The sequence below is a fragment of the Cheilinus undulatus genome, linkage group 16 (genome assembly GCF_018320785.1).
Source record: "Cheilinus undulatus linkage group 16, ASM1832078v1, whole genome shotgun sequence".
Classification (NCBI taxonomy): Eukaryota; Metazoa; Chordata; class Actinopteri; order Labriformes; family Labridae; genus Cheilinus; species Cheilinus undulatus.
In genome coordinates, this window is record NC_054880.1 from 42629937 (window position 1) to 42650554 (window position 20618).

At 40.3% G+C, this 20618-nt stretch overlaps 1 protein-coding gene across 1 annotated transcript in view; it reads right to left on the reverse strand.

Moving 5' to 3' along the window:
- Window positions 1–3692: 3692 nt before the first annotated feature.
- The window catches only part of csmd2 (CUB and Sushi multiple domains 2), a 443344-nt gene continuing 426418 nt past the window's right edge, over window positions 3693–20618 (reverse strand). The window contains exons 66-72 of the mRNA XM_041809040.1: window positions 18304–18369; window positions 17380–17541; window positions 14217–14329; window positions 13474–13561; window positions 9000–9132; window positions 4563–4740; window positions 3693–4068 (exon numbers count right to left, since the gene is read on the reverse strand). Coding sequence (XP_041664974.1) covers window positions 4581–4740; window positions 9000–9132; window positions 13474–13561; window positions 14217–14329; window positions 17380–17541; window positions 18304–18369 — 722 coding nt within the window. The 3' untranslated portion in view covers window positions 3693–4068; window positions 4563–4580. The remainder of the gene's footprint in view (window positions 4069–4562; window positions 4741–8999; window positions 9133–13473; window positions 13562–14216; window positions 14330–17379; window positions 17542–18303; window positions 18370–20618) is intronic.

Genomic DNA, 20618 nt, shown 5'->3' on the forward strand with positions numbered 1-20618 from the left:
TGACTTTATTTCTCATAATTATGATTTTTATCTCATAATTTTGAGATAAAACATCGAAATAATAAGATTAAAAGTCATATCATAATTTCAACTTTTTATCATTTAATAAATTAGGACTCTTTATCTCCAAATTTTGACTTTTCATCTCAGAAAAATGACTCTTTATCTCATGATTTCAGCTTTTTATCCCATCATTATAACTTTTCAAGTCATAATTTCAACTTTTTATCTTATAAACAAGATGTCCTGTTTTAAAATTTTGAATTTTCATCTCATAATTATGATTTTTTTATCTCATAATTTTGACTAATTAACTCGTAATTTTGCGATAAAACACCAAAATAATGATATAAAAAGTCATATCATAATTTCAATTTCAATTTTTATCAATTATTAAATCAGGACTTTCTACCTTTAAATTTTGACTTTTTATCTCAGAATAATACTCTTTATCTCATGATTTCAACTTTTTATCTCATAATTCTGACTTTAAATCTCAAATTATGACCTTTTAATCCATGATTATGACTTTTAATCTAAAATTATGACTTTTTAATCCATAATTATGACTTTTAATCTTGGATAAAAAGTCAAAACTAGGAGACAAAGTCATTTCATTATTTTACCATTTTATCTCACAATTGTAACGTTTTATCTCATAATTACAAATTTTTGTCATAATTTCAATGTTTTATATCATAATTTCAACTTTTTATCCCATAATTTTAACTTTTAATCTGAGATTAAAGTCAAAACTATGAGTTAAAAAGAAATCTCATGATTTTGCCTTTTAACTCATTATTTCAACTTTTAATCACATAAATATGAGGTTTATCTCTTATTTGATTTTTAATCCCATAGTTATGACTTTTTAATCTTATGATTTCGATTTTTACTTCATAATTCTGAGATAAAAGTCGACATCATGAGATACAAAGTCATTATTATGAGACAAAAACTCATAATATGAGATAAAAAGTCATAATTGTGAGATAAAAAGTCTTCTTATAATTTAAATTTTTAATCCCACAATTATAAATTTTTTCCATCAAAATAGTGAGATAAAAAGTTGAAATTATGAGATTAAAGACATAATTAAAACATATATAGTTGAAATTATGAGATGACTTATCTCATAATTATGACTCAGGATTTGTTTATTATTATTCCTATTATTTATTTTTTTTTTTTTAATTGCCTATTTTTCCCATTTTCCTTTTTTAAATGGCAGAAGTGGGCTTCCATATATTTGTCTAATTCTTAACACAGCGTTATAATTTGTAGTTGAATACATCTCAAATGTGTACGTGGGAGGAATGAATGAAGGGAAAACCTCACATCAAAGTGACCTTAACACAAATGAAAGGGAATTCGAGGAAACAAAAGAAGTGTTTTTCAGAATAAAAGAAATGAGATGCACAACACAACAGCAGCACAAAACTATGAGAACAATGTCTTCACGATAATGTGAGTGCAACTGCTCCTCTCCCATGAAATCTCTGGGGTAATTCAATCGTTTCCTTTTCCATCAATTCAGGACCAGAGCAGGCAAGGGGCAATATTCTATCTGTGCCGTGGAGATAAGCGAGAGCTTTAAAAGTAATAAAATTGTAAAAGCAATTACCAACCCACAGCGAAACTGATTGAAGACACAATACAGTGATTGGTTTCAAAGGCCTGGGCTTCTGATGGAAATTATGTACTGTAGGTGACTTAAAGACTTTATTAAAGAAGAGAAGAAACTGCTGGCTGGAAGGTTGTGAGGCTGCATTTTCATATCTAACGTTTAAATTATAACAATAAAGAAAGAAAACAAATCCATGCAAGTCTAATTCCCATGTTTCTAGGACTTTAAAGAATGATGGGAAAAGAGAACAAAGAAAATTAAATAAAACCTGTTGCTTTTTTTTAATTCAATTGAATGACTTGTGTGTCAGCGGTACTGGTGAGATGAATTCAGGATTTGATATGGGTTCTACTGTGAAGCTGGGCTAAATTAAACCAAATTGCAGGTAATGGCTCAATTTGCTGCTGTAAAATTTGGGCACTATTCACCCCACTCAGCATCCACAGGATACACACGGAAAGTGGTAAATAGCTGGAAGCAGGGTGTCTGAGATCCACTCTGTTTCCTGTCTTTCTGCTACTCATACACTTTGTACACACGCACCATGAGGTTCACAAAAGCATTCAAGTCTTGATCTCTTCCTCCACGTCATTCCAAGCTGTTGTCCTGTTGTTAAATCTGGTGTTAGATCCCTCCTGTGCCACCATTTCTAAACTGTATTTTCTGTATTTCTGTGCCACAGATTTGAGGAGAGTCAGCATCACAAGCATAAACACCTTTTCCCCCCCGTATCATATTCATCATTTCCAATTTAATGCATGGGTGTAATCAGTATGCCTGCAGCTCCCCTGCTGTCACGGCTCTGAGGAAGCCTTCTGCAACATTTTCATGATGAGTGAAAAGCAAAACAAAGCTACGCTTCTCCTTTTCAAAAGAATGGAACTGTCAGAAGTTAACTTGGAGGAAAAGACCTGAATGTAATCCAGAGGGAGCAGATCACTGACTCATCCATTCTTCAGACTCCGGCGCCCTCAGTGGAACATTTTTGTGGGAGTTTAAACATGACCACACTTTGATCTTTGTTTTCCTAAGGCCAAGTTCAGGGAGCCTATACTGCATCTCAAACTCAGGGGGAATACAGTACATACCACCTTCAAGCTCTAGAAGCGTGTGGATCCGGGATTAAAGAGAAAGTTGAAAGTCGAGGGTTTGACATCAAACTTGCGGCCTTTTCCGAGGAGAGTGCGCCGCTTTTTGCTCCGACTTGGTGCTACAGCTTGTTCTGGCTTTTGGTAATGAAGACAAAACAAAAGATATGGTCCAAAGGCATGTATAGATCCATGGAAATATACTCCACCACAGTTTCTACCCTTTCTTTGATGCAGTCAGTGATGCCTCAGTGTGACTGGTAGGAGCACCGACTCTTATTTTGAAGTAAATGCATCAGTCTGACGTAGATCCATTTGTTCTTTCTAGTCCATCCCTGACACAAAAAGCTAAAAGGGGATGAATCACCCCCAAAAAAATAGAACCAGACACTGCCTTTTATGTTGTTTTCTCAGCTGATCTTAGCATTGCCAGTGTCCAGAGCGTCCAAGTACAAAAAAAATCAAAAGTACGTGGGAAATCAATGATTTGTTTGGTGAATTCTTTGGGGCCAAACAGACAGCACGTATTTTGCAGGTGCTGCCATTACAAACGTGTTCACTCTCTCTCTCACTCACATGCTTACACACCTTCAAGTGCTTTTTCAGCAGCCGTAACTATCTATAAACTCCTGCTCTGGACACAGCTGCCTCGGCAAGCAGAGGTTCATCTCTGCTCCAAAAAAAAAAAAAGAAGTAAAAACTAATGGTAAAATGTGTCTCCAACATGGCCTTCAAAAGTAAATTTTAATTCATCCTCAGCCAGAAGCTCAATCCTCCAGTCAGCTGCAGGAGCAGACCATTTGAAAAACATGGTTTCCATATAGAGAAAGCAAGCAGTATGCAGAGAAGAAAAGGCCCAAAAACAGAGGAAACAAAAAAAACAGTCCAGACTGTCTCTCTTTGACTCGCATAGGCCAACGGGGCTGTCTGCAGTACAGTTCACTCGCACAGAAATCTCTGTAAGCTACTGGTCAATTCCTTCACTTAGAGTTGACCGTTAAATTCCCTTTGGGTTTAGGCGGAGGGCGGTGAGAAAATCACAGCTTTGCTTCGAGCATCTCTCCTGCCGGCTGCAGTGTCAGGTGAAATATTTTCCTTTCAACATGGAAAATGATCAAGAAACCATGTCAAGTGACAAAAGCATGTTGTAGTTGGAATTAGGTACAGTCGCTGTCTTCACATGGTTTCTTTTTTTTGTTTTTTCTTGTCTCCTGCAGGTGAGAGCCGCAATTCCACCGGAGATGTTTCTTGAATGTGTTTCAGTGAATAAAATAATCTTTGTCTTGCCCTCTGCTTCAGGAACAATGGATGTCCTTTGTTGGCAGGCGAAGATGTGGCGCACTCCTCCCCTAACTGGATCGAGGGTAGACGCATGAGGATGGAGAGGTAGACATTCAAAGAAAGGAGACAGAGCAAGCAGATAAAAGGATGATAAAGAGAATCATGGAAATGAACATGAAAGGAATCACAGAGAAGAGAAAATGTACAACAATTAATAAAAAAAAAACCCTCATCAGTTAGCTAAAGCATTCTAGCATTTTCAATTAAGTATAAACAAACCAAAAGAAATCCACATAGGAGAAAGAGATCAAAGCAGCTACAGAGGCAGAAAAACATCTAATAAGAGATGTTTCTGTCCTCAGGAAAGTGCACAAGATTTAGGATGAAACTGGATGCTGAATCTGTGTCTGGTTGCTTCAGCAGTTCTGATGCCTTGAAAGTGTGATTAGCGTGAGCTAGCCACGAGCTTATAACTCCATCTACGTTCAGAGGAATGTGCATCCGAGGATGTCTGCTACTCTCAGCGCTTACTTCATTAAAAAGCAGGACGAGCGTGTGGAACTCACCTCAGGAGGAAGCGGTTGCTATACTGCCGTGCACACTGTGCTGACTGTGAACTCTGTCTCGTTGGGCATGATATCAGTCGGTTGGATGTTGCGGTCGTACATAGGGTTCTCGAATGTAGCTCGTCCGTTGGTGTTCTCGTGGCCCACGTAACCGTTGAAGGGGACTTTGGGTCTTCTTCTAAAATGAAATGACTTACATTAGAGTCTGAAAACACAGAATGGCATTTATGTGGCAAAGATACAAGCCATAATACAAATCCTGCCTGAAATAAATAACCCGAGTTTTGCCCTCAACTGAAGCACTAATAATTTCTCTTTGTCTTACTGTTATAAACCATCAAGTTTTCAACGCAGGGAAGGAAGTTTCCTCCCAATTTCATATACAGTATGTTGACCAATGTGTTTTGACGGATGGATTTTTAAATTAGTTGGAAACATCCAAATTATGTAAAGCAGGGGTGTCAAACTCAAGGCCTGGGGGCCAGATCGGGCCCGTGGTGCAGTTGCACCCGAATATGATATTTTAATTATAACTGGCCCACTGGTATGAGGTCTGCAGATTTCCTCCAATTAAAAAGTTTAGATTGAACCTTGAAGATTTCAAGAATCCTTGCAAAGTCACAGAAATTTAAAAAAGTAAAGAGTTAAAAAAAAGTAGATAAAAAAGTCAGGAATGTGGGGAAATTTTTAATTCTACATGTGACGATAATGACTTAAACTTGTGATTTTGACTTATTTCATATTTTGACCTTTTTGATTCTAAATTTTAAGTCATATTTTGACCATTTAAACTAAAGATTTGAATTTTATTTCATGTTTTGACCTTTTCAACTCCTCACTTTGACTTTTAATCAAATATCTTGACCTTTTAGACTCATTACTTTGGCATTATTGTCATGGTTTGGGTTTAGTTATGTTAATTTTTTAGTTACTTGGGTTCTGGTGCTCCTTATGTTTGTTTTTCTACCTCCTGGGTTCCCTTGTCTTTAGTTTCAAGTTGTGTCAGTTACCCTCCATGTGTTCCACATGCTCCTGTTCGGTGTTTCCTGTTTTATTTTGTAGTTTTCTTCTCCTCGTGTGTGTCCTCTGGCTTTCTTCCTGCCCTTGTGTTTTTTTTCTCCACCCTGATTGCCTTCACCTGTGTCTTGTTCTCCCTCACCTGTGTCATTGGCCTCACCTGTCTCCCAGTGTCTAATCACCCCCTGTCTATTTAGTTTCTGGGTCGCCCTGTGTCTGTGTCAGTTCGTCTGCATATCCTGCCTGTGACTCCCCTGCGTGTAACCTCTTGTGATTTTCAAACAGTGTTCCCTCGTGTTCTTTTGGTGATCTTTAGGTTTAGTATTTTGGCCTTTTTGTGCATTTTGATTTTGTTAGCACCTTTGTTGTAGTTTTTGCATTTTTAGTTAATTAAAGAGTTTTTTTGTGCCTTTGCAATTGAGTCCTTCTCTTTTGAGTTTTTACCAATCCTGACAGAACGAACTGACCAGATAATGGACTCAGCAGGCACACTAATTAGTGAAGAGCTTTTTCAGTTAATAGATTTTTTAGTTCCTTATTTTGGGCTGTGGAAGGACAAGGCGACACACCCATGGTTTAAAGGGGCAGCACTAAAAAGGTCAAAGGAAGAAGTGCTAAAGAAACCATGGCTCAAGAGTTCCCTTCCTGGGTGGTTGCTGGATTTTGTTAATTCACCAGAGCCAGGGCCACCACTCCTGGAGCTTCATCTGTCTGCCTTCAAGCTCAAACCTCAGCATCCAGCTTCCAGTGCCCCAAAGACCCCAGCCTTCAGTGCCCCAGAGACCCCGGCTTCCAGTGCCCCAGAGACCCAAGCTTCCAGTGCCCCAGAGACCCCGGCTTCCAGTGCCCCAGAGACCCCGGCTTCCAGTGCCCCAGAGACCCCGGCTTCCAGTGCCCCAGAGCCTCAGCCATGCGTCTTCAGCGCCCCAGAGCCTCAGCCACGCGTCTTCAGCGCCCCAGAGCCTCAGCCACGCGTCTTCAGAGCCCCAGAGCCTCAGCCACCCGTCTTCAGAGCCCCAGAGCCTCAGCCACGCGTCTTCAGAGCCCCAGAGCCTCAGCCCCGCGTCTTCAGGGCCTCAGAGCGCCGTCTGCCCCCAGTCCCGGCAGAGCGCCGTCTGCCCCCAGTCCCGGCAGAGCGCCGTCTGCCCCCAGTCCCGGCAGAGCGCCGTCTGCCCCCAGTCCCGGCAGAGCGCCTTCTGCCTAGTTCTCCAGAGGCTCCACTGGAGGCTATCCTGCCTCCACCTCCTGGCTCTACATCGCCTGAGGTTGCCCAGACCCCCGCACCTGGCTCGACGTCGGAGGCTGCCCGGCCCCCTGCTCCTGGCTCAACGTCGGAGGCTGCTCGGACCCCCGCTCCTGGCTCAATGTTGGGGGCCGTCCCGGCCCCAGTTCCTGACCCCATGTTGGAGGCCCTGACCCTCACCTCTGTCCCTGGTCTGCTACCCGGCCACCCTCCTGAACCCCTGGTCCCCTCTGGGCTGCTGCCGGGCCGCCCACCAGAACCCTCGTGCCCCTCTGGGCTGCTGCCTGGCCGCCCACCAGAACCCTCGTGCCCCTCTGGGCTGCTACCTGGCCGCCCTCCTGAACCCCTGTTCCCCTCTGGGCTGCTGCCGGGCCGCCCACCAGAACCCTCGTGCCCCTCTGGGCTGCTGCCGGGCCGCCCACCAGAACCCTCGTGCCCCTCTGGGCTTTCGCCTGGCCGCCCCCCTGAACTTTGATTTTTGGGTCCCTCCTCCAGCGCCCCCTCCACCTACCCTGCTCCTTTAGTTATGTTTAAGAGTCTAGATTTTGGGATGTCTGGGAGCCATCCCTTAGAGGGGGGGTACTGTCATGGTTTGGGTTTAGTTATGTTAATTTTTTAGTTACTTGGGTTTCTGGTGCTCCTTTTGTTTGTTTTTCTACCTCCTGGGTTCCCTTGTCTTTAGTTTCAAGTTGTGTCAGTTACCCTCCATGTGTTCCACATGCTCCTGTTCGGTGTTTCCTGTTTTATTTTGTAGTTTTCTTCTCCCCGTGTGTGTCCTCTGGCTTTCTTCCTGCCCTTGTGTTTTTTTTCTCCACCCTGATTGCCTTCACCTGTGTCTTGTTCTCCCTCACCTGTGTCATTGGCCTCACCTGTCTCCCAGTGTCTAATCACCCCCTGTCTATTTAGTTTCTGGGTCGCCCTGTGTCTGTGTCAGTTCGTCTGCATATCCTGCCTGTGACTCCCCTGCGTGTAACCTCTTGTGATTTTCAAACAGTGTTCCCTCATGTTCTTTTGGTGATCTTTAGGTTTAGTATTTTGGCCTTTTTGTGCATTTTGATTTTGTTAGCACCTTTGTTGTAGTTTTTGCATTTTTAGTTAATTAAAGAGTTTTTTTGTGCCTTTGCAATTGAGTCCTTCCCTTTTGAGTTTTTACCAATCCTGACAATTATCTAACATTTTGACATTTAGAGTTCATGCTTAACTTTTTCTTCAAAATTTTAAATTTTACTTCATATTCTGATCATTTAAACTCATTACTTTGACTTTTGTCTCACATTTTGACCTTTAGAACTCATGATTTTATATCACTATCACATATTTTGAACTTTTATATTCAACATTTTAAATTTTCTTTATATCTGACCATTTAAACTCATTATTTTGAATTTTCTCTCACATTTTGACCTTTAGATTTCAAGATTTTAAATTTCTATCACATATTTTTTAACTTTTCATTCAAAATTTAAATTTCTCTTTTTATTTTGACCATTAAAACTCATTATTTTGAATTTTATCTCATATTTTGACCTTTAAATCTAATGTCTTTGAATTTTATCTCACATTTTGACCATTAAAACTCATAATTTTAAAATTCCTTTCACATATTTTTACCTTTTGATTTAGAATTCTACATTTGAAGTTATGTTTTGACCATTTAAACTCCTGATTTTTAATTTTATCTCAAGTTTTGACCTTTTCAACTCCTTAATTTGACTTTAATCCCATATTTTGACTTTTAAGACTCACGATTAAAAATTTTAACTCATATATTGACCCTTCAAACTTGTTATTTTGACATTTTCAATCTCAGTTTTTTTAATCCAAGATTGATAACAGTTGAAAATGAGGTTGACAGTTTATGGTTAAATGTTGACCCCGTTAGGCTCTCAGGTTTAACCTAATTTCAGAATCTGGCTCCTGCTGTGATTGAGTTTGACACCGCTGACATGAAGCATCTATTGGTGACTGTCGTCTTATTTATTTAGATTTATCCCTCAGGACAAATCAAGCAATGTTCTGATAAGGAAAGACTTATCTTGTGGAGGTGAATTAAACCTTGACATTAATTCCTCAAATGGAAACTCGGGGGTAATATACCCGCACAATAATTGTGTTTTAGTGTGCACTTCTGATGACTAGTAGGCCAGCATGCAGAAAACAACTGGTGTGAAACATACCTATGTTTGTAGAGATACAGGGCGAAGCCTGCGATGATCATTGCTATAAAAGGCACTAGGATGGCTGCCGCCACTGAACTGCTGTTGGATGCAAAGTTGTAGCCTTGGTTCTCTCTGCCTGGATCTAAACCCTCTGAAAGAAAAACAGAGAACAGTCAGATATTATAAGCATGAAGAGAAGAGTCCAAGTTCAGCAATCAACATGAGCAAAAGAGTATAGACATGGTACTCTGGTGAAAGTGCAGTTATTTGAAATTTACTGAAGTAGAAATAAAACTGAATGTCCTTAATTCTACTCAAATAAAAAGCAGACCATTTAAAGTTTCTCAAAGTTCTGAGTACAATGAAAAGTAACAAACACTTTTCATAACAAATGTGATCTTGCCCTGACATGCAGGGCAACAACAACAAGAGAAGATGAATCTCCAGCCTGATTCCTTTATTAAAGGAACACATTTACAACAAAATACAATGAAAATCAGGGCTGTAAATCACCAGATTCATCAAGATACAATACAGACTATAGTTTTAGATAACAATGACATTTGCAATATCACAAAGTCATTCAAGTCTCTTCAAGTCAAGAGGAATCATTCTCTCCAATCTACTGACCATCACAGGAGCACGAAAATACTGGAGAGTTTCCAGTTTCATGTTGCTGACAGAAATCTTGGACCTGATCTTTGGTCACTTACTTTTCTTTTTTTCTTTAAATTCTGTGAAAAAAAACTGTTTGAAATGTAGTGAAGTACAATAAGTCTCCAGAAACATACTTAAAGAAAAGTATAGCTATTAATCTGAAAAAGTGGCGTTCCAGCTCTCTAGAAACACCACAATTAGATTAAACAAGGAAAATGATCATGGTTCTACGTGCCAAGGATAAACAATAAAAATAAAAGACCAACAAGAAAAAATAGATTTTGTATAAGTGAAGATATCTGAATAGATTGAGACGGCAGTAACTTTATTGCAATGCTTTATTTTCATATTTACCCTCTGGGATTTTCATTATCCTAACAATGACTCTTAATTACTGACATTAAAAGTCGACGGCTATTAAATCACTTCAGATTCACTGTAAAATTTATGGAGGTGTGTGTCTGTAGCACCAGTGGAGGAACGACAGCCCACCTGTTTGCCACAGAGCGCCAAAAATCCTCCAATAAAGGACGAGTGATAAACAAGAAGGAATTCAATTAGTTGGTTCTGTTGTGTTTGCCAATCAACCCCCTGTTGCATGTGTGCGAGGACACAAAACAAACACACACACACACACACACACACACACTCACTCACGCAGACAAAGTGCAGTTGCCGTTACACCACCGCTGAGCTCAAACAAAAACACAAAAACCTCAACAAATTGAGTAGGTTAAGTTCCAAGACGCCCAACACACCTCCAAGGTTCTTCTTCTGGTGCACACTTAAACACACATACACATGAGCGCTCTGGCACCGGCCCCGGTCCTCTGTATTAATAAAGAGCTGTTTGCTCAATCAGGGTGTGCTGAGGCAGGACGGTGGGGGGAGAGGATTCTGCACCTGCTGTTCAAGCATCTCTCTCATTACAGCAGATTTTCATATCCACTTTAACCATGTCCACAGAATCATCTCTGTACATACACATGCTTAATCTGTGTTAACACCACATTCACATTGGTCAATTTCACATTCCTACTCAGATCTGATTGATTTTTTAAAATATTTAACCATACTCTGGCTCTAAAGGCCACCTCTCTGCCAGTGTGAAAGAAAAACCAATCTGAACTCTGCTCTTTTGATCTGTCATTATCAATAGTATCAGCACAGAGAAAACAGCAAGAAACCAGCCTCTTTGTTGTTATCTGCTCTTAAAATGAATTCAATTACAAAGAGTCTGTCACAAATAAGGAACACAAATATAGAACATTTTAAAGTCATTTCACTGAATTTGCACAGAAACAACTCTTTATTTCTGTCATGTTTAGGCACCATGCTGAAGACAGCCTCAGGAGTTTCAGTGACAGGCCAGTTCTGGTAAAAACACTTGAAATCACTTTCTTTTAGTGAAATACCATTGCAGGGAGATGGAGGCCTTCATAATCAAATAAATGCATTTATATCTAATTATCTGATTCCTTTTTTAGTTTTGTCCATCCATTGCGCAGAGGTTGCCAACTTTCTGCAGAATCAATCACTACGGACCTCCAAACTTCATGTGGCCTTCAGATTAGCTCAAGAACAGTGTGTAGAGAGCTCCATGGAAAGGGTTTCCATGGCTGAGCAGCTGCATCCAAGCGTAATGCAATGCGTCGGATGCAGTGGTGTAAAGCACTCCGCTACTGGACCCTAGAGCAGTGGAGACGCGCTCTCTGGAGTGACGAATGGCGCTTCTCCATCTGACAATCTGATGGACGAGTCTGGCTCTGGTGGTTGCCAGGAGAACGATATTTTATTATATTATTATTTTTATTATTATAATAATTAACATAATATTATATTTTTGCATTTACTATTATATCAATCTCAGTTTCTTACAACACTTGACTGGAGTGTGTCTGGAAAAATATCCGTTTACAGGGCCATGTAGCCCTATCAATCAATCAATCAGTCAATCAATCATTGTTTGAATAACGCCAATTCATAACTGAAATTGTCCCAGGGCACTTTACAAGGAAGGCAGGTCTAGACCATACTCTCTGATGTGGCCTATTATAAAAAGATCAGCAATAATTTATCATAGCAGTGACGTCGTATTGCTGTAGGATTCAATGAAACTGTTTTAGTTATGATTATAGATGTAAGTATGATGTTAAGAGATGAAGCAAATAACACTACAACAATAGCATTAGCAAAAATAATGTCTGTGAAGAGAACGATGTATAACATCCAACTGCTGCATTCCAATAGAATTGGAACTCCCTACACCTAGATGTGGATGCATAAAGCACGGGGGTAGGCCAGAGTGGCAGGGGCAAGAATACTATGAGGTACCTGTAAAGTGGGTCACAATGGCTGGCCATGACCCGACTACAGCCCGACCAGCTGCTCCCGACTGATCGGATGGATTTCTAATGACACTTTGGTCATACAACTTCTCATACTCCCACACTGAGAGCAGAGCCATGAGCAGAATCCTCAACTTTGGGGCCTTTTCTATTTTTTAATCGTCAGACATCTCAAATCACCATGAAAACAGCAGGGGTGACTTTCTTATGCCCTGCTGGATGGCAATGCTGTTTTTGTTTTGGTAGTCTGTCCCGACTTGACTAGTGTGGTGCACGGCTATCATACGGTCTGATGGAATAGCCGACATTGCACCATGACTAACATAGAGTCGGCTTGAAATCACATAGTGCACGCCTGACTTAAAACAACTGGCCAGATGATGAGCGTAGAGCTAGTTTTTTACTCAGTAACTGATGTGATTTAAAATGTAGTGAAGTAAAATACTTCCCTGAATGTTTAGTTGTGTAAAAACAAAAATACTGATATAAAAACTACTCAAACAAAACTTACAGTAACATGATTGATTGATATTAGTTACTTTCCAACTCTGTCTGTCACCATGCATTTCTAATTTGAAGAAAATTTTAACAATGTTTTTATCATTATATTTAACTGGATTGTATGAGTGGGTGGCAGCGGAAAACCGGTGTTGTGAACAGCCAAAACAGCTCCAGAGTCAATTTAAAATACAGCAATTAAAATTCATATCTGCAGACAAATTCCTACTCATTCTACCTTCCTCTTCCGTACGTGCCTTATTTAGCTCACACAGAAGAGCAGGGAGTGTTTGCAGTTGCAAGGCATGAAACCATGGGGAAAACAGCAGGAGAAACATCTCCAACAAACACAGCTGCTCGACTGCAGCAGCAATTCACCTCCATGGAGTGTTGATGTAAGGATTTGCTGTATACAAAATGAAACAAAACTCCCAGTGTGGAGGATCACATGCGTTGGATTTCTAGGTCACAAACATGAAGCAGAATATATGGATATCTGCAGCCTTAAAAAAAAAAAGAATGTTCTATACAGGTGTCAGCAGAGTTGAGGCTGCAGAAGAAAACAAAAATAAAAGTCACACAGCAGACAGAGGAACATGTCTACCGTATCAAACTCAGAAATGTGAGGTTACTTGATATGGCGATGACTCCACAGGCATCAACACACTACCCACAAACTCCCAGAGGAAAGATTCTGTGAAGCTGTGCTGTGTGTGTGCATGACTATTAATCATGCTTGTGAACTGTGCTTGAGATTCACACAGCTACTTTTTCAGATAATGTTTTCATATTTTGAAAGTAAATAAGTGATAAATCCAGCACAGCAAATTGCACACAGTGATGAAACTTGCAGAGAAGCTTAAGGACATTGCACACATTTTAAGTGATTCATTTAATGATAAGATTTCGCAGTGAAAAAAAAGGCCGTTATCCCCCAGAGGGGCATTTAGTTACACTGGTTTCTATGACCAAGTGGTCAGCTCACTTACCTAGTCTCTGGAGACCAAATTGGCCAAAGCCTTTTCCTCTGACAAATCCCTGGTACACAAAAGAGTTGGATGAAGAGATGTAGGACACCTAGAGAGAGAGAGGGAGAGAGAGAAAGAGAATGAGAATTGGAAGACAGACACTTTATGTGTCACATCCAGGCATTACAAAGGAGCGTATCATCAAAGTGTCAGCAGCTGGTGCACGCTGAAAATGAAATATCATGTCAAAGGAGCTGAGAGGCGCTCTTATGGTTGACATTTAATATGACGTTTTTCTGCTCAAGAGGACAAACATAAACACACTATGACACGCCACACGCGCAAGCATGCTACAGGAGGGGAAACTCACTGCAGGGATGTAAACACACATATGCTGTCGGGCTTGAGAAACATAAAGAACCACACACAGCAGCCCGTACACTGTAACCTGCTTTTTTTAATTATATCTGGAGTGAGTGAGCCTTAGAGGTGCCTGGGGTTGGGGGATAATGTGGGAGAGAGGAGTGGAGGGTGGAGGGGGGGGTCTGTCGAGTCCTGATTACCAGGCAATGATTTAACTGACATTTTAATTAAAGAGAAAACTCTGGGTGGGCCCTCCATCTCCCCAGGGTGACAAGGTTAGAGTGTATGTGTGCTCGAGCATATTTCACAATAAAGGCCTGCGTGTCTGTGCTGTAACACCTTTACAGCAACAAAGGAGGGGGGGGTCCAAGTATTGAACCTGACCCCAGACTTGCACTTACATGTCCGTCTAAGGCCCAGTTGTCTATTTTGAACTTGTTGACAAAGATCTCCACAGGGCCTCTGATCTGGTGGACCTGTAGCAGCAGCTGTGCTTCCTCCCTCTTGTATGTGCCTGGGAGATAGAAGAAACACCCACCGTTACTTTTGAAATAAAATCCACATTGCATTAATAAATATAATGCAATCACATGTAAAAGTGCATTATAATTTAAAACCTGTGTTCACACTTTACTACAAAGTCTACTTTTGTTATCTATGTCAATGAGATACCACACTAACTTAAAAAATGCGTACAGGTACTATGTTCATTTCTTTGTCAATCAATATAATAGCCATGATTACAGGTTCAAAATTCATCCTGCAAAACACCAGAATTCTGTTTGCTCAAGATATCCAATAAGACTAGAGATACACAGATGCATCAGTTTAACATCAGCCCTTTTGACTAACATTGGCCATCTCCAAATGATGTTGGAATGAACCGATGTCAGAAGCAGATGTGTATCTAGTGTGTCATATCAGTTTAATGCTAGTATTTATCAGACTTAATGACTCTTCAGAGCAGATGAATTATTGTGCAGAAGATGTGATCTGCTGAATTTCCGAGACTTCAAACTAAAAGTGATCGAGCATCCTTGACTTTGGAACAACCTACCTGAGAAGATAAGGCATGAAGAATCAGTCTTGCTTTTATGTGATGTTGTTTTATTTTTCTTTCAAAAGATTTATTTCTTTTTTTATTCTTATTTTTATTTTTCCAACTTTATCCCTTTAATGCTTCTGTCTTTTTTTTTTTTTTGGTTTCATTTTTTTCTACCTGTGCAATTAAATGTGTCAATTTTGACACCTTATATTTATAAAACTTTATCTTACTTAGATTTTTACCCTTTCATTGCAATTTTTACTTTGTCTCTGTCTTTACTGGCTCTTGTTCTGCTTCTATTATCATGTCTAAGTGCTTTTACCCTTTTTTACTCTTTATTTCTCTCATTTTGACCTCTTTATGTCTCTTTTAACTGCACACTTCCTCTTACATTTTGGTCCTCTTGGTCTCATCCTGTGTAGCTGGGTTCCTGTGTTGCTTGGGTTCCTGTGTTGCCTGGGTACTTACTGTTTTTATGTTTTTTTTTTTTTTATGGTAGCTACGATGTCATGTGATGTCTGAGCTAGGGTTGAGCGATTTGGGAAAATAATCTACTTGCTTTTTTTTTTCCCCAATATTGCGATTGTGATATAATATGCAATTATTTGTTAAGTTCCTCATCTCATGTATTTTCTGTAAAACACAAGCAGTAAATCATTCTATATTATAACCAACACAATATTAGATTGAGCAAGGGCTGAACAATTTTGAAAAAAAAAATCTAATTGTAATGATTTTGACTCATATTGCAAATTAAAGATGATTTTTTTGTATTGAAGGGAGGGTGATAATTTCTATTTAATTCTCATATTTAATAAGAAAAGTTTACAAAAGTTGAGGAACTGGGATTTTTTTTACAAGGCCTTTCCAAATAATGACACATGAATGATTGCATGATATGTAATGCATGACATCTCTGCTGGAAAAAAAGAAGTTTTAAACTGGCATTTTGTCACAAGTATCAGGTAAAAGAAATATTGCAGCTTCTGCAATTTGAAAACTGCAGCAGGCCTGGTCTAAAACCTACTGTCTTAGTTTGCATGGCGTCTTATGATGCCTGTGCTCTAATCATTTCTAAAATATTATAGTTTGCTAGGTATGTGTGACATTTAGGATCTGGTTTCTGATGCTGTTAGTTTATTGTCTTGATCATGTTTTTTTGTTCAGGTTCTTGAGCGGCTTGGGTTCTGCTGATGTTTCTGTGCTTCATTGTTCTGTTGTCTCTGTCTGTTGTTTGGGTTTAGTTGCTTGTTCTTGCTGCTACACATGCCAAAGTACTTTATAAACCCTTGTTTTTAAAAGAGCTGTACAAATAAAGTTATTAAATTGTTATTTAAACACTGGTATCCCCAAACACGGCATAAATCTATCATTTAAAAAACGTCAAAAATACAAGCATTTATATGTATAAACAGTCCGAGTATTATGTATAAAAATATGTTTGAGTACAGTACTTAAACATAAATAATTCCTTTACTTGAGAGTAGGGATGTGCCCTGGTTAATTTGTTTCTCAAATTAGCCAGTGCAAGATTTATGAGTCAGCCAAATTAATTACCTGTCATTTTTTTATAAACAGTGGGTTGAAATCCCGGTCTATAATGCTTTTTTTATACGCTGATGAACCTCCCACCACTAGAGGGCGCTGTAGCTCAGTTAATGGTCGCTGCCTTCCTGTCTGAGCTTTCCCCCGGCACTTCACCGGATGTAAATATGAGATGCTCAGCGGTAGCTTAGCGGTAATCGTGCAGTAGGAACAGCCAGGTATGACAGTTTTTCAAGTAGTGAATGGAAATAAAGTGGTATGTAGGCTGCCGAGGTTTGAACTCACATACTCAGCCGAAGTGAAAAGAGGCCACCTATCACACAATCTGCAGAGAGGAATGACAGCTGGTGCAGCGAGACAAATCAGTTAAACGAAATTTGAATGAGCTTTTAGCTGAATGGGGAAATAGATGCTTGGGAACATCCTTACACGAGAGGCCTCTTAGTTTTTTAAAAAACAAAAAAGGCAAGTCCCTTTGAAAAAAATAATAGCATAATATCTCAACAGTTTTCTTTTACATGAGAAAAATAAAACCAGAAAATGAAGGTAGGAAGGAAGGATATTCTCTGCTGACCCCTAAAAAGGTTTGAATTATATGTGAAGATTTGCACTGAATGATTTGCCAAAAACAGAGGGTTGATAGTTTGTTCTTAAAAGCCTGTCAACTTCATTTGAGATAGTGGCAATCTGTAGCTGTAGAAACTAATTTAGCCTACACTGTGACAAAAACTGATAGCACAAAGGTACTGAGCAAAGCCATTACTGATTCTAAGTCTTAATGACCACAGCTGTGCAATCATCATCACAAGGGGAAAAAAAAAACATAATTGTGCTCCATTATGGACTAGTAGCAATCAACCACTCCATGCAGGTACCACACAGACGTTTTTCCTACATATTTTCCTCTTATATGATATTTTGGAGTTCTCAGATGTGTGTGTGCATGTTTTTTTTTCAAATATCTGTCGACCAACCAGCTAGTTTGAGTTCCACGCCGCTGTGGTCGATGAGTGTCCCGTTAACCCGATTGCTGAAGGGTTCAAAGGCAGTGATGCTCAGCATAGCCGGCTGCTTCTTCCCCAGGTATTCGTAGGATCCCCTCCAGAGAGAGTTCTTGGCAAAGACGCCACCTGGGACTGAAAGAGGCAAAAAGGGTCAGCAATGGAGGCCAAGAAAAGTAGGCTTTTTGTTAACAGCAAACTATGCTGGTAAAATTATTCTTTCAGGCCGAACATTTGGGGGTTACCCAGCAAAACACCAGAATTCTGTTATGCTTAAGAAATCTAATGAAAGAGTAGAGATGCACAGATGCATCGGTTTAATATCGACCTTTTTGACTAACATCTGCCGTCTCCAAATGATGTGGGCATGAACTGATGTTTATCTAGCACGTCATATCAGTTAAAGGCTAGCACACTTAGTAGCTCTTCAGAGCAGATGAATTATTGTGTAGAAGATGTGATCTGTTAGGCATTTGTCGGCACTTTGTCATCGGCTTAATTTCCAAAGTCGAGACCTTAAACTAAAGGCGACTGAGCATCCTCGACTTTGGAACAACCTACCTGAGAAGACAAGGCATGCAGAATGAGTCACTTCCTTCAAACCACTTCTTAAAACTAATTTCTGCAAACTTGCTTTTATGTGATGTCGTCTTCTTCTTAATGTTTTTTAATCTTTCAACAGATTTATTTATATTTTTACTCTTGATTTTATTTTGAGTGAGTTAGCAGTTGTGAGAGAAAAATCTCACTTTTTGTTAGGATAATTTTGAGCAATCTGATACCAGATATTCCATCTTGGATTAATAAAGTCATCTCTTTTCTCAAATTTGCACAGAGACTCATTTTTGTATTACTTTTTAATGAAAACACTGCAGAATATAAGGACGGCCTGTTTACCTGGTAATTTGGAAGGTGGCTCCTGCACAGTCCCCACAGGACTCTTACCACTTGGGCGGTTATCAGCTGAAGAAAGAAGAAAAAAAAAAAACACGATTTAGAAGTTTGTCCTGTAAACAGGTAAAGTGCAAGCCTTAAGAAGTGATAATAAAAGATACAATTTCCTCCTTTAACACAAGAGCTCAGAGGTAATTGCAGTGGGAGGATATCACCATCAGCACTTCGTGTCTCCCTCCACCACTCATAACCCCTGCGGTGGCCTGAGTGAGAGCTGCCAGCGACAGGACTTGACTCATGCGTCAAAGAGCAGTTCAGTTGTCCCCGTGGGGCTGCGGCTGTGTCAGAGACACAGTTTCTCTGCTTCAGGGGGGAAGCACTTTAATAATGCCTTACTGCTCACACGGGGCCTCAGGACTACACCACAGTAGTAAACATACACCCACACAGGCAAACAGAGCGAGCAGGGCTTTACACCAATATAAAGACAGGTATACTAATGGTAGTTTATGGGTGCAGACGAAACCTCGGATAAATGCATACAGACACAAGCAAACACATGCGCACGCACACTCACACAGTCCACACTTTATTAGCTGCCAGTCTTTTGAGCCGCCCTTCCATCACTGCACCCACAGGCGCTGTTAATATCCTGTGTGCGCTGAGGCCAGTTCTCTCTCTTTCCTTCACCCTTAATGGCATGGCCTTAAAAATACCCATCACCCTTGATATTTCAGCAGCAGCTCGGCATGGAATCCATCAAACGGATATCCCTCTTTAGTACTTCTTCCTCGTTAACCCATTAGCATTCATCTATCCCAGGTAATTGTGAGCCGATGACTCTATTTTTTTCCTGTATGTATTTAGGCCAATGCTTGGGGCTGTCTTAATGGCAGTCTATTTGTCTGCAAGACCTTGTTAACACTGCCTCACCATTTATAAGAGGTACTTCTGCTAACCTAATCAATGGCAAGCATTGGCCTAATCAGGTTTTGCACCCTCGTTAATGCGTCCAAGCTTGTGTGTCTGCATATGTGTGTGTGTGTAATTCCATGCTGTGTAATTGTGTGATGGATGGGCCATCTAAGCCTGGCATGTGTCTTAGAATAAGCAAGCGTTAACAGAGCTATTCATCAACATTAGCTGAATGCCCAGTTTCCTAACCTGAGTCACCGCTGAATACCGCACCATCACAAAGCCCTGTGGTTTCAATAAAGGCTAGTAATGGAAACAGCACATTATCAACATGAGGTGAAGTGGTGTTAAGTGTCATACATGTGTGTAGTTGTGAGTTTGTCATGTCTGACATCTGTTGTCTCTTAGGGTGCTTTCACATTAGGCACATCAGCCTCTCCCCCGCTGGTATGCTTTCACAAAATTAACATACTATTATACCCAAGCACGCTTGTGCACAATCGAACACAGAAGCTGGTGGTATGCATGTGGCTAGTTTTCAAAACAGGTAAGAAGGAGAAGCAACCATGCCAACCACAAGCCTCCTTCCACATCTACCATAAAGCTCAGAGAGTGACATGGGCGTACTGTGTGATACGACAGTTTCTAAAGAGACAGGAGATGTTTAGAATTCCTTTTTAGCACAGTGGGATGACTGACTCAGTAGGGAGAGTTGGTCATTTTGTAATTTGAAGGTTGAGTGTTTGCTACAGTAGCCACAGTCATATTTTGATGTGTCCTTGGGAACGACACTTAACCCCAATTTGCTTTAACCTTGCAAAGCAGATGGATTCACCCGTTTCCGTGTTTCTCACTGGTTAATCCATCTTGCAAAGCTCCCGTCTGAACCGTTTGGGCCCGGTTAGAAAGTGACAGGACCAATCATCTTTGAGGCATGGCGGAGTCATGACATAAGCAAGCAGCAACAAGAGGCCGGTGCAATTGTGGCGGAAGAGCTTAGCATGGATGCTGCTAAAGCGCCAGTTTTATGAGATCTTGATGACATTTTTTCGTTAAAAAAAGAACAAAGAACAGCAGTGAGTTGTTTTCTTTTCAAAAGTGACAAAAGTCGTGTACTGACATGTCTAGTTGCCATGGTTCACGTTATTCCTCGGTAGCTGCGCACCTGGATCGCGGCTGTGTCACGTGTTTTGTTGTTCTGATTGGCCCACAAAGATGTGACAGACAGAACGTTCATCCAATCACACTCTGAGTTTTTTTCGAATTCTCTGCCCCTTTCCCAAACGGTTAGTATTGAAGGTTTTCCAGATGGATGTGTGAAACAAATCCATCTGGCGTGTCAGGTTAAATTTGCTGCCAGTGCTTCTGTAAATATGTATAGATGTGTTTGAATGGGATCAGCT